This window comes from Vitis riparia, chromosome 10 (genome assembly GCF_004353265.1).
Source record: "Vitis riparia cultivar Riparia Gloire de Montpellier isolate 1030 chromosome 10, EGFV_Vit.rip_1.0, whole genome shotgun sequence".
NCBI lineage: Eukaryota > Viridiplantae > Streptophyta > Magnoliopsida > Vitales > Vitaceae > Vitis > Vitis riparia.
The window spans coordinates 22,751,054-22,764,476 of record NC_048440.1 but is presented as its reverse complement, the minus strand read 5'-3'; the positions used below and the strand labels follow the sequence as shown (position 1 = coordinate 22,764,476).

Sequence of the window (13,423 nt, the reverse complement as noted above, 5' to 3'; positions counted from 1 at the left end):
CTTAGAATGGTGATTACCCTCTATATATACTCTCTACATGAACGAAATAAAGTATGAATGAAAAACTATCATTCATCAATTTGAAAATGGTATCAGAGCCAGGGAACTGAAATCCTGGATATTTTCCCGTAAGGCTAACAATTGTCCCTCCTTTGTGAGAGAGAAAAAAAAATGAGTGAAAAAAAGTATTATTGTTTTTCAATTTGAAGGTACTTTCAATATAGGAATTATTTTGACTGAATCAAACTATGACGTTTGGTCACAACTCGTGGAGATGCATATTGCCGAACGGGAAAAAACTTTCCTACATCCAAGTGTGCAGGAAGCCTTAGTTGATCCAAGGTGGAAAGCAAGATTGGTTAGCCGATATCCTCACCAAAGCTGTCTCAAGTCAAGTATTCTCAAAATTTTTAGACAAGTTGGGCATGTGTGACATCTATGCACCAACTTGAGGGGGAGTGTTGAGATATTAGGAATGCTTTCCTTATATCATTCTTTCCTTATATCATTTAGTGTTGAGATATTAGGAAAGTTGAGATATTATGAATATTGAAATATTAGAAATATTAAGATATTAGGAATATTGAGATATTAGGAAAGTTGAGATATTAGGATATTAGTTGTGATTTTCTTATATTATTCTTTCCTTGTATCATCCTTTCTCATTCTTAGAATGGTGATTACCCTCTATATATACTCTGTACATGAACGAAATAAAGTATGAATGAAAAACTATCATTCATCAATTTGAAGATATCATTCATCAATTTGAAGAAAGCCTACCCAAGTTACACCTCTTTTTTTAGATGTGATAGTGCATAGCGACCCACCCAAGTTGCACCCTATTCAAGGTACAAACACAATATTTCATTTTGAAAGCTGAGTAAGACAATGACATGAAAGCCCCAAGGAGAAATGTTGAAGCAAAAAAGTAGCAACATGGAGAAAGTTCTTGGAGACGCCATTGAAAGTGGAGATAAGAAGACAAGGTAAAAGAAAATGAGATGGAAAAGGAAATGAAGGCAAGAAAAATTGGATTAGGGTTTGGGTGTTTGGACAGAAAGAAAATGACAAAGGAATCAAACCCAAACACTGGGGACAAAGGCCTATTTCCCCATCATTGAATCAGAGGAATGGCAACCTAGTATATCCACTCCTCTTTCTTCCTCCCTCACCCATCACTTTCAGCCCCCTCTTCACCCGTCCAAAAAAATCCATCAATGAATTTACTAATTTACTCTTCAAATTAAATTTTCAAAAATATAATTTAAAATAGGATTTTTCATCTTTTCAAGACACAAGATATAAAATTCAAATAAAGAAATTAGGTGATTATAAAAATAAAAATAATAATAATTATTATTTAAAAAAAATATATAGAATTTCCAAACTTTATTTATACAATTATTTTCAATTTAAGTCATTGCCTAATTTTTGTTTTTTAATTTTTACCTTTTAAGCTTTTCCTTTTTCCTTTTATGTAAAATTTCCCTGGTGTGGACAGAGGTACGAGGGGTATATGCATTGGTTTCAGATATGGACAGGCCAAAAACAGGGTGAGGATCACAAAGAGCTACGATGCATTATTTTCAACCGTTCAGATGCCTGACTAAAATCCAACGGTGAGTCAACATGCAGTTCCGTCACCCGGAGCCCAAAACGACAGCCTGTGTCAAGTTTCTCAGTCACAGACACACCTCCACAGTTGGATCGTGTCCGTGACCCAAAACATCTGGATGACAACTGTGACGGGAAGGGAGCCCAGCGAGAAAGTTCTATATATTCAACACGTGCCCCTCTGCAGGGGATCATTCTAGGGCTCCTCGTCCCCACCCTTTCCTCTGGTAAGCTTAGCTTGGATTTTTTATCTTCATTTTTCAATATGAAAACGGTTTGATTTTGTGGATCAGAGCTAGGATTTTGCTGATAATTTTTGTTTGATCTGTAAGAGGAGGATGATGAGACTGTTTTAGAGTATTTACTTCACTGTTTCCAGCAGCAGGCCCCGCGTTATCAACTGAAGTTGCTTCGTAAGGTGTTTGATCCTTGGAAATTGGTGAGAAAATGAAGGAAAAATGAGGATCTGAATTGGAATCTGAGATTTTTGGCATGATCTGATGTGTTTGTAAGAACGTGTTTAGGATTCGGGGAAGAAATGCTGCTTAAGTTTGTTTCACCCTGTGATTGGGCCACTCTGCGATTGGCTTGTAGGATAATTGATTTTGATTAGCTAACTTCTGCTTTTTAGTTGTTTATTTGCAATTTTATATTGCTGTGCCAATCTTGACTCTGTTGCTTTCTATATATATCCTCTTAATTTATGTGTTTGATCGCTGAGAATTCCTTTTGATCTTACAGCCTTTTTTTTTTCTAATAAGAAATGAGGGGCTGTTTCAAGCTTTCTAATTTTTTTTATTTTTTTTTAAAAAAGAGCAACAGATAAAAAAGACAAACTCGCTAATCCGGTGGCTTTGGATAGGACAAAAAATTGAAGGCGAAAAATGTTTACTTATGTTTTTCTAAATTGGAAACAGTGTGATTGAAGATTCATTGGAATATGGCTGAGGCTGCACCTGTTGTTCGAAGTGATGAGTTGTTGGAATGGCCAAAGAAAGATAAGCGCCGGTTTCTTCATGTTGTGTATCGAGTTGGTGATCTTGATCGCACCATCAAGTATGCCTTTATAGAATTTGACAATTGTTTTGGTGTATAATTGTACTGTGATTCTTGGAGTTTCCTACTTTCACTTCCAATATTGTCAGGTTTTATACGGAGTGTTTCGGGATGAAGCTTTTGCGCAAAAGGGACATTCCAGACGAGAAATACTCCAATGCCTTTCTCGGGTTTGGCCCTGAAGAGACTAATTTTGTGGTGGAGTTAACATACAGTATGTTTAGACTTTTCAACTTTATACTTGAAAATCCTATTTTTGTAATTTTAATCCTGTATTCTTGCCAGTTATTTGAGAAGTTTAATCCCTAATTACACATCAGTTTTGGAATAATCACCAATCAAGGGATTTTGATTTTGATTATTATTTTTTAGTTTGTAGAACTTTTTAAAAATGGTTTTTGGAATAATCACCAATCAAGGGATTTTTAAAAGTTTGTCAAACACCTAATTTATCCGGGGAAGGATTTCCAAGTACTAAGAAGTATTTATAAGTTTCTTAGAATCACTTCAAATTGATTCTTAAGACACCTATTTTATATTTATATTCACGGTTCTCTCTAGGTTCTGTTGGAAATATTGTTCTACCTAGGCCTCTCATCAAAGTACCTGAAGATGCTAAAATGTTAATTCATCTAAAATACTACAATATCAGTTCCGGTGGTGAAATGATATGCTTGAACTCTCAAATCACAAAGATGTTAGGGCTCTATTAGTTGGGAAACCTTTAGAAAAATGTTAGGAGACTGAATCAATGTCCTATGGAATTCTCAATCTTTATCATAAATGTGTGTGGTGAAATATGGACCATTAGATAAAAGTATAAAGGAACTAAAATTCATACGTTACACGATCTGATTGATTCTGCTCTTTCATGGATACCGATTTGATACTGTAGCGGAACCAGCTTGATATAGGGGACAATTATATAGGCAAAGGGAATACGCCGTGCCTAAAATCATCCCAAGCGCTGCTAAAGTAACAGTAAGTTGAAGAGAATAAAATCAGCGTAAGATTTGTCTACTGGCCTTCTCTAGTTTGGCATATTAAAGCTAGTCTAAGACTCGTTCCAGCCGTCCCCGAATTCATTAAAGGAGGTCCCCACCACCCCACCCCCACCTCATTTTTTCCCTCTCCTTTTTCTTTCAGGAAAGGAAGGAGGATCTGGCAAATTGGCAATATAATGATGGGTTTCAACTTAACAAAGCCAGCACTCTAGAGAGAGCTTTTACTATCTAATCAAGGTTTTGAGCGGCAACTATCGGGTTAACTCACGAATTCCTCCAAATTGATTCTCTACTAACTAATAAATCTGTACCTTGTTCAATCACAATTAATGTGTTGTAGTCCTCTTTGCCATTATGGTCCTCCTCATGATCTCTTCTTATCATGAGTTTGTGTTGGGTCCTGTCCTATCATGTCATTAGGCTTCAATGAGGAACAAGCAATTGGAACCCTATATAAAACATTTTATGGCAATAATTCCATCTACTTATATTCCCCACTTACTAACCTTATGTTAATATGTTGATAGATGTGCCTATGCACAAACATGTACTTTGTACGTAGATCTTTATGCTTTGTCAAGATTTGCTATGCTGGTGTTCCTGTATTTTGGAGGTGGGCTTTTACCATATCTGATGAATTTATTTGGTGCTTCTTCACAGACTATGGAGTGGACAAGTATGATATTGGAACAGGTTTTGGGCATTTTGCAATTGCAACTCAAGATGTAAGTGTCATTCTACTGTTTTGATAACCATATGACTTGATTTCAGTGGTGAACTTGGTTTCCTTTTCCCATGGAATTTTAGGTTTATAAGATGGTTGAGGACATTCGGGCTAAGGGTGGGATTATCACAAGGGAACCTGGTCCAGTTAAAGGTGGAAAGAGTATCATTGCCTTCGCGAAGGATCCTGATGGCTATATTTTTGAGCTCATCCAAAGAGGCCCAACGCCTGAACCACTCTGTCAAGTAATGCTTCGTGTAGGTGATCTGGAAAGGTCTATCAAGTTCTATGAAAAGGTAATTTGATATCCAGTTGATCTTGTGTTTGAATTCTGTTTGTGCATTGAATTTTTTATCCAATCTTGTACATTTTAATTTTGGATAAGCAAATAAAGATTATGGATTGAAAGCGCCGAGCAAAATAGGGGTCCAGCTACTAAAGAATTTCTATCAAAGTAAATGGATACTTTACTTTCATATATCAGAAAAAATTGTTATAAAATGTTTTTCCTACCTCTTTCCTGTGAAGAAAATTCCTCCAATAGAAGCTCTGAGTGTAGATTCATCCTCTGAAGCTTTAGCCCCTAATGATTCTTTACTGCAGTTACTTCACATACTAGTCATCCTGTGATGTGAAAAAGGAAAAAGCCTACTAGATGGAGGAAAGACTCCCATTGTTAGCAGGTGCCTGTCCTCATGGTAACCTTTGAATGAAAAGAGATGAAGCATTGACAATATTATGCTGCAAGTTGAGAAAGGCATGTGTTTGCTTGAATCCATTATGGAACCACTTATCAGATGAAGCTGAAGATTAAAGCCACACCACCCACCCCCCCAAACACACATCGTAATAATATATGTTTGTTCCTGTCTTAATCTGAATAAACACACACAGCCACCACCCCCACATATAAATTTGTTCCCATCCTAATCTGAATAATTTCTCTCATCAAATCCATCTAGCCATTTGATCCTTTGATGTTTCTGCCCGTTCTGTTTTTCCCCTTATGCAGGCCTTGGGGATGAAGATGGTAAAGAAGACCGACAGACCTGAATACAAGGTAAACAACGTTTCTTCATGTGTTCTCATGTAAAAGTATTCCTTTGGAAGCACATTAGTTATTTTTGAGGCTTGTGAAATCCCTTCACTTGAGCTGCATATATTTTACAGTACTCCATAGCCATGATGGGATATGCAGAGGAACATGAAACAACTGTTCTGGAGTTGACATACAATTATGGTGTCACTGAGTATACCAAAGGAAACGCATATGCACAGGTTAGTTCAGTACCTCTCTTTCGGAAACCTTGAACATATTTATCTTCATTTTCTGCTTTCCCCACTGATGCATGTTGTAGTTGTGTCCATTCCCACTTCTGTTTTTCCAGTAATGATAAATGTTATACCCATTCTAGGTTGCTATCAGTACTGATGATGTATACAAGAGTGCTGAGGTTGTCAACTTGGTTACCAAAGAGCTGGGAGGAAAGATAACTAGGCAACCAGGACCAATTCCTGGACTCAACACCAAGATCACCTCTTTTCTGGATCCAGATGGCTGGAAGACAGTAAGTTTTTCTCTTGTACTAGTAACTTATTCTCTTCCTTTCTGTATGTTTTTCAACAAACTGCTGCTTTTAAAAGATGTAACACACATCTATATAGCAACTTTATGTTGCAATTGCCTATCAACATAAATACTAAAATAAAGACTTGGGTTGCTGAAATTGGTTCAAGCATTAAGAGCCCATTTGTGAGTGATTTTGAAAGAGTCTAAAGTTTAACAAAAACGAGACATTTGGCAAGACACCATTCCAACCTTGTAAAGTTTGATCTCCTGTAATTTATATGTTTAGGTGGGTTTTTCTGCATCATCTTTGGTCTCCCCTTATGTTTCTTTTCCCCTTATATGTGTAGGTTCTGGTTGATAATGAAGATTTTCTCAAAGAACTGCACAAGGAAGAGTAAATACAAAAGCTTCCGGGTGATGTCCCGAGCTTTTAGATCCACCATCTAATCAATTACAATAGTATCTGCTTTTATTCTGCCACCCACCAGTATGTGTGTTTTGGTATATATGCTTTTATCCCTGTTTTTTAGCTCTACTTTTTCGGACACTTATGCCTATTGTATCTACTATAATAGGTTTAGAATATCAACGCAGACATCTATGAATACTAGTTAAAGTCCACAGATCTAAGCCATAGACCTCAGATTCTAAAACCAAATAGTTTTTTGCACGATACATGCCTTGAATCTTACTCTTAACCTGCCTTGTGAGAAAAAATCAAAATCCTAGTGAACTTCAGAATTAATAGGTCTAAAGTTGGAACAGCCAATGGTATGCCTAATTTCTTCTTGGTAGAGATAGAGATAGAGATATTTACCTTGGAATTCAAGGCAAAATGAGGAGCGTCGTTATCTGGACGGTTGAACCATCAGAAACTAACCAGTCTGGATGGATGAGGTGGGAGGAAGGAAATGAAGAGAAAGTGGGTGTTGGGTGGGTGCCAATCATATCCTTATCCATACAGGAGGAAATCCATACGACGCCGTTTCAGTGTTTTGCAAAGCGCAAACCACCCAAAAAAAAGTAAGAAATTAATTTATTATTTATTAATCATCTTTTTTTTTTTATGTCTATAAAAAATAGTTTTTCAAATTAATGGATAAAAGAATTAAATTTTAAGATAAATAATATTTTCTTCTTTTTCATTTTAAAGTTTATTTAATAAATCATTTTATTTTTAAATTATAATCCCTAACCTCAAACGATGAAGGATGAAATAGATGAGAGACGTCACATCCATGGATGCTGTCCAAGTTTCAATTAAAATTTTATTTTTAAAAATAATTAAAAACAATTAAGATCTGTTTCGAAAATGCAGCCAAACAAGCCCTAACTCACAACTCCAGACAAACATCCTCTCCCAAGGTATTCATGGAATGGGTGTTCCACCAAACACCACATTTTAAGAATGTCTCATTTATCATCTAATAGAAGACAAACCCAAAGTGTGGTTCTCTGTCTCCATAGTCCATACAAATCAATATATGTATGTGTGTGTAAATTTATTGAAAAATTATCCTGCTTAAGGAAATGTTGTGTGTGTCTCCAGCAGGATCGAATTATATGTACAGGATACAAGGTTTCCAATGTCTGAAGTTGAATGTTTGATAAACCAAATGTAAATGATTTCGAAAACCGACTCCTGGGGAGGCTGTTCTCTTCTGTTCAGTTCCTTTCTGTCTACAGAGCTCACCTATTGATTGGATAGCAACCGAGGACCCTCAGAAATCTTGCAAATTCCTGCATCAAATAGGAAAATCCTTGAGTGAAATTTCTGAGGTGGAGGTGCTCAGAGAGATGCTGACAGCTGACAATAATAATTAGAGTATACCACAAGATCATATATCATAGCCAACAATTAATCTCGGCAATTCTTAGTAGTTCATAGTCCGGTTGGAACGGGTGAACTTTCATTTTCATTGTAAACCAAAATGACATCTACGAAAGATACAAGCTACCTTACATTTTGTTCCATGACAAATTATGAAGCAAGACCTGATGGCTGTTTCTAGTGAAATTTTTTTAGTTGAGTTTAGGGGTTCTTGAGGTTGCAGCTGAATATTTTGGATGACTGAGGTTCCAGGCAGGAGGAAAGAAAAAAAAAAAAGACAAAAAAAACCGAAAGAACAACAATGAAAAAAAGGAGGGGGCAGAGTAGCATTTAGATTGGAACTGGAAATGAAGTGCATAACAATGTCAAGTTCAAGAAACTTGAACTTGAGCAGGCAATAAATATTTAATACATTGTATGGAAATATAAAGGTTGGATGTGGGGTTGTTGCTACAAGCTTATAACCTAGAGGGAAGTTCTCGACCTGGATGGAATGATACCACCAGCTAGGTCGTAAGTCATAAACTCATCAATCCCAAATCCAAAGAAATAAGAACAAAAGATCGCTTATTAATCACAGGCAAGGATATTATAAAGGTGCACACATTATTGTATTTCAGCACAAAACGGTATCATCAATCATGGAAACTCAACTCAAGGAATATTGAATTGGGGGTGCTGGGTTAAAATGAAGAACCTGATATCACTTGTTAAAAAATAAAAAAGATTACATCTTTGCTCATTCAAGGATTATTAAAAACCAGTCTATTTTCAAAAATTGTATCGTGTTAGAAGTTTGCCAAACTTATGTTTTGGGTTAGAAAACGGTTTTAGGAACTATTTCCCCAAATAGGAACTAAAGCACTGACCTGCAGGTGACCCAGAGCATATTGAGCACGAGGCTCTGCCATAGAAGCTTCAAAGTCGATATAGAAAAGGTAATCAAAATACCTGCAGGCAGAAATCCGTCACTCGTACAGCATGAATCCTTCATGCCAACTATACTAAATTTCTACAAGAGAGATTTTCTTCCAAGATTCTACAATATGTAAAATGTGTGATTCCAGCAAACAGATCAAGATGCAGGAAAAAGTTCATTAGACAGATTATATTTCCATTTAATAGATATTAATGTAAACTATAATGTCGCTTATATGACCGACCCTACTTCTTCAAATCTTAATCCAAATAAAAATAGGACTCACTTAGCACTGCCTTTGTTAGAGTCATCAACGATCCTCAGTGGACGCTTTCTTTGTGGACGGCTCTCAATCTTAACTTGCACAAAAAGGAGAATATAAACATGAAATCTCATTGGCATAATGGAAAATAACTGAAACAAACTTGGTTAGTTGCATTACCTTTGACAAACTAATGTCTCTCAGAGCAAACACAGCCAGGGCTTTGAAGAGTACCCCAGGGCCTTCATCAAGACTGAAGACAATGCTTGTCTGAAAAGAAAAATAGCAATTTGTTCTTTTGTATGTCCAAAGAAACTCACTAATCAACCAAAAGAACTATACCTTATAAGGCCTCTCAAGTCCTGGGATTATAGGTTCTCTAGCAAGTATCAAAAACCGGGTAATATTGTTACAATCATCCTGCCGAGTCACCATGGATCATACCATCATTTACAACGAATAATGACAAATAAACTTAAAAGGTAAAAAAAATGATAACAAAAGTGACTTTCAGATGTAAGGATCAAACACAAGCCTTGAATGCCAAGAGATTTATTATGATGGTTAGTTTTTAGGTATGCATTGGATACACCTACTATGTCATCCTGTAAGGATACTTTGTGTAAATATTATTCTTAAAATCACGAAGTCTGTTCAAAATGAGAATCCATAGACCAAAAAGAAAATAAAAATTGAGACGGGCATAAGAGACTTGGGAACCATAAAAAAGAAATCGTTGGAACTAGAGAAGCCCATCAAATGAACATTCCCCAGAATCCCAATCGCAATGGAACCATCACATATTTTCTCAAAGAATAAAAGATGGACTCCTGATCAGGACGGAGAAATGCATAAACAAAATCTTACCATTGGATGGGCATATCATCAACTGAGCAGCCAAGATTGATGAATCACCCAGCCTCAATCATGTCTAGGGTACCAAGATCAGTTAATTCCTAATACAGTAGGAGCATCCTTTTTCACACAATAAATATCCGAGCCAAGCAAGAAGTGAAGGGACAAGTTATACCTGGATTTTCTCTTCAAGAATGTTAAGCCCATAGATTCCTGCAGCTCGGGCACTGGCAATTGCTCCAGTATTTTTCAGGCCATCAGAAGCGACAATCTGTCAAAAAGATCTAATATTTAGAAGAATCTGTACAATAAAATCTGAATAAACTAAACCAGGACACATAAGATCTCCAAAGATTACCTGAGCAGCACCGGCAGTATCCTCTGTGCTAATTCTGATGAGGCCTAACTCATTTAATGTCATATCACACTGAGCAAATGCCTGCAAGTAAGAATATATTTTTTAGAGTAATGCTATTCCCTTCATGCATTGTTTGACAAGACAAAATGCACAAAAGCACTTGATTTTGGAAAAAGTTATCAGGCTTGCCATTGTGTTTGTTTAAGAATCAATTTGGTGGTCAGAATCTTCCATTATGGAAGAAAAGAATTTCGATATTAGCGTGGCCAAATCACAAAGCTCGTGAAAACCGACCTTCCAAATGTCGGATAGTGCAAATCATTCATGACTGTTCACCATTTTCCTTTTAAATATTTGGCTTTATCAGAAGTGGCAAGATTATCTGACCCCTATATTCTAAACTGAAGGCAATAGATGGAACTGCCTAACAGGCAGGTTTCCTCTAACGGTGGAACACATTAATATGGAAAAAGAAAAGAAAACGACAAACCTGAGGATGACTTAAAACACGTTTTAGCTCGTCCTTTCTTACACCAGGCAATCCCAATAGGCAATGGTTAACAACCATCTGCACTTCCCCCACTATGTGCAGCCTATGGCCAAGGAGAAGATCATAATTACGATGGATGCTTCCACCTACAGAATTCTCAATTGGGAGAACTGCTTTCTCCACCAACCACAATTCAACTGCCTGCAAATGGAAATTAAGTTAATTAAGAGTTTAAAATGTGTAAATTAATTCAATAACCATAAAGCATATATTAGTATTTGGCTGAACCTTGAATGCAGCTTCAAAATCATCACAAGGAACAGCCTCGCACTTTGGGTATGCTTTCATCGCAGCTTCCTCACCGTATGCACCTGGTGCCCCCTGCAAAAGGCAATTAACCCGATATAAGAATATAGAGAAAGCAAAGAATACCAGTTAGATGAATGACTTAAGTGTTTTTACCTGATAAGCAACCCGCACCTTCCCACCATTGCTAGGAGACGATGAAGGATCTGTAGCAGATAATGGTCCTGCAATTCGGGCAAATATTCAACTTATGAAACTGTAACAACTGCATTTGAAGGAAACCAGAGAACCGGGGATGCATTTGAAAAACTGCATTGTAACAAGGTCTGACTAAGATGATACTGGTGTAGCATGACCAGAGTAGACAGACTGATAGGTTTTTCTAACAGATTAAAGAGTGTTTCTAACTTAATATATGATTGTCGAAATCTTGAAGAATGGTGGAAGAGCCATCCAAAACGACTAATCAATGTAGAACACATCCAACCATGATCCCATGATATAGAACTACTAATCCTCATTGCTTGTTCAATATCAATGAAAGCAGGAACTCTGATTAATAACTGTATTGTGATCCATCACTACATTTTTAATCTGGAAATCTCAACTTAATTAAATACATGCAGAACACGACAAATTCCGAATCTTTCTAAACCTAGAACTTCTCGAATGCATGCACAATATGGCCTCCAACAATTTAAAGAAACAATGGAGCCATGAACAGCATTCAACACTCTACTTACCATGGGGGGCAAAGGAATAGCATTCAAAAATCCCAAAACAAGTCTTCAACTAATGCAAGCCCTAATTCTCAAAACCAGAGTACAATCAAAATACAAATAAACCCATCAAGAAATTCAAACCTCAACCATTACAAAAGCATCATATAGCATAAAATCATTTCATGCAGAATTTCATAAGACAATCTAAACATCCATATATACCTACAATCAATCCACATTACTTCATCAATGAATCAAAGTTTTTAGGATTTAATTTCAAAGCTAAATCTGAGATTCAACTGCCAAAAAAATTCAGACCTTTTGAACCCAAGAGATTCATTTGCAAAAAGAAAATCCAATAAAAAGCTTGATTTCCAAAAACTAAAACATGCAATATCCCAATTATGATTCTAACAGCGAAAGAAAATCAAATTTTGGAGAATTGTAACCAAGTGAACTCACTTGGAAGAGAGTTCAAATCCCTGTGAAAAGCCCTGGGCTCAGTCTCCTTGGCTTCATCAGCCCCACCAGGAGACTCAACCCCAGGCCTCAGTGGCTTCTCATCTTCAACAGGGATTGTAGCTCGCTGACCCAAAACAGCCAAACACTCCCATTTCCGAAACCTCTCAAAATCAAACCTCAAATTCAGAGCACACCCAGCTCGCCTACCACCCAAATCCGCCAGACCCAGGTGAGGATGCGGAGGAGTTGCAGAACCCCAGATTGGTCCAGTCTTCAAAGCCATAAATAAACAAAGAAACTAGAAAAAAACCTCAGAAATGCAGGGACTCAAACAAATCCAGACTGGTGAGAAACGCTCCTGTGAGGTTTGTTGGGGCAGTTCCAGGGAAACCCAGAACCACATTGCCAAGGCGGTGGAGAAAACAATGGAAACAACGCAGAATGGGGTGAAATTCAAGTCAAAAAAAGAAGGGAAAAGGCTATGAAAGACAACTGGTTCAAGTTTGAAACGGTAGTAGCGAGAGAATTAGATAGAGAAAGAGTGGTGAGGTTGGTAGGTGAGCAGAATGTTGGCTACACGTTTCCACATATCAAACGACAGATAGAGGGAAACAAACAGGAAACTGGAAGAAAAATCAGAGAAAGTGAAAGAAAATAAATTGGGTCCTCTTGAAGAGTTTCACAATTGAAATAAGAGGAGACGACCAAGAAACAGAGAGAGAAAAGAAACAGTGAGAAGAGCCAAAAAAAGAAAACATTTACATCAATATATATATATATATATATATATATATAGCAATAATTACAATTATTATTTTGATTATTTTGGGTATTGATTTCAGGTATCCTAACCTACCTGTAAGGCAATCTACAAAATATCATAAATGGATTTTCAGCTCTGTCTCCCTCTCATTTCAACAACTTTTTTTTTCTTCTTTTCATAGTTTACCAATATCTTATTATTATTATTTTTTTTCTTTTTTCCTTCCTCACGTGTATAATGAGGGAGGATTATCTTTTTCCACAAGTAATGACTTGATGGTGATTGGTATTTAAAATGTTTGTCAATAGTTTAGCATTTTACTTGCTACAATTTTTCTTTTTTTCCATTTTTTTATCATTTTTTTTTTGGTATTTTTTACAAGTAATTAGAATTTTATTACTTTTTAGTCTATTTTTATTATTTTATCTTTTTGTGATATTATATTATATGGTACATATTTGTATTGTATATAAAAAAAGTCAAT

At 36.4% G+C, this 13,423-nt stretch overlaps 2 protein-coding genes and 1 long non-coding RNA gene across 6 annotated transcripts; 1 reads left to right on the top strand and 2 right to left on the bottom strand.

The window, feature by feature from the left end:
• The first annotated feature begins 1,736 nt into the window (after window positions 1-1,736).
• Window positions 1,737-6,607, top strand: LOC117923868 (lactoylglutathione lyase GLX1). 3 transcript variants are annotated; one of them, XM_034842369.1, is made up of 9 exons: window positions 1,737-1,844; window positions 2,535-2,673; window positions 2,763-2,887; window positions 4,338-4,402; window positions 4,485-4,697; window positions 5,414-5,461; window positions 5,572-5,679; window positions 5,817-5,969; window positions 6,319-6,607. In XM_034842369.1, exons 2-9 carry the CDS (start codon window positions 2,558-2,560, stop codon window positions 6,367-6,369), a joined length of 879 nt encoding a protein of 292 aa, XP_034698260.1. In that variant the 5' UTR covers window positions 1,737-1,844; window positions 2,535-2,557; the 3' UTR covers window positions 6,370-6,607. The 3 variants fall into 3 exon arrangements, with proteins under 3 accessions (XP_034698260.1, XP_034698259.1, XP_034698257.1); XM_034842368.1 differs by lacking the exon at window positions 1,737-1,844 and adding an exon at window positions 1,866-2,056; XM_034842366.1 differs by lacking the exon at window positions 1,737-1,844 and adding an exon at window positions 1,866-2,207.
• LOC117923869 lies at window positions 4,807-6,869 on the bottom strand. Its single transcript, XR_004652689.1, has 2 exons — window positions 6,789-6,869; window positions 4,807-6,010 (listed from the first exon to the last, which is right to left on the bottom strand). It is a non-coding gene; the product is annotated as an uncharacterized LOC117923869 (long non-coding RNA).
• A 470-nt stretch (window positions 6,870-7,339) lies between these two features.
• LOC117922963 (arogenate dehydratase/prephenate dehydratase 1, chloroplastic) lies at window positions 7,340-12,896 on the bottom strand. 2 transcript variants are annotated; one of them, XM_034841204.1, is made up of 11 exons: window positions 12,177-12,895; window positions 11,149-11,216; window positions 10,975-11,067; window positions 10,687-10,887; window positions 10,197-10,277; window positions 10,014-10,109; window positions 9,326-9,403; window positions 9,164-9,253; window positions 9,008-9,075; window positions 8,672-8,753; window positions 7,340-7,711 (listed from the first exon to the last, which is right to left on the bottom strand). In XM_034841204.1, exons 1-11 carry the CDS (start codon window positions 12,457-12,459, stop codon window positions 7,661-7,663), a joined length of 1,191 nt encoding a protein of 396 aa, XP_034697095.1. In that variant the 5' UTR covers window positions 12,460-12,895; the 3' UTR covers window positions 7,340-7,660. The 2 variants fall into 2 exon arrangements, with proteins under 2 accessions (XP_034697095.1, XP_034697096.1); XM_034841205.1 differs by lacking the exon at window positions 8,672-8,753 and having other exon boundaries at window positions 12,177-12,896.
• Window positions 12,897-13,423: the final 527 nt, after the last annotated feature.

What these genes read in the sequence shown, in the direction of transcription:
- LOC117923868 (XM_034842369.1), top strand. Translation starts at nt 2,558, where the DNA reads ATGGCTGAGGCTGCACCTGTTGTTCGAAGTGATGAGTTGTTGGAATGG. An exon ending in GATCTTGATCGCACCATCAA is followed by an intron (nt 2,674 to 2,762) that starts GTATGCCTTTAT and finishes CAATATTGTCAG; the next exon opens with GTTTTATACGGAGTGTTTCG. An exon ending in AAGGAAACGCATATGCACAG is followed by an intron (nt 5,680 to 5,816) that starts GTTAGTTCAGTA and finishes TACCCATTCTAG; the next exon opens with GTTGCTATCAGTACTGATGA.
- LOC117922963 (XM_034841204.1), bottom strand. Translation starts at nt 12,459, where the DNA reads ATGGCTTTGAAGACTGGACCAATCTGGGGTTCTGCAACTCCTCCGCAT. An exon ending in GACTTGAGAGGCCTTATAAG is followed by an intron (nt 9,254 to 9,325) that starts GTATAGTTCTTT and finishes TTTTCTTTTCAG; the next exon opens with ACAAGCATTGTCTTCAGTCT. An exon ending in TCTAACAAAGGCAGTGCTAA is followed by an intron (nt 8,754 to 9,007) that starts GTGAGTCCTATT and finishes TTCTGCCTGCAG; the next exon opens with GTATTTTGATTACCTTTTCT.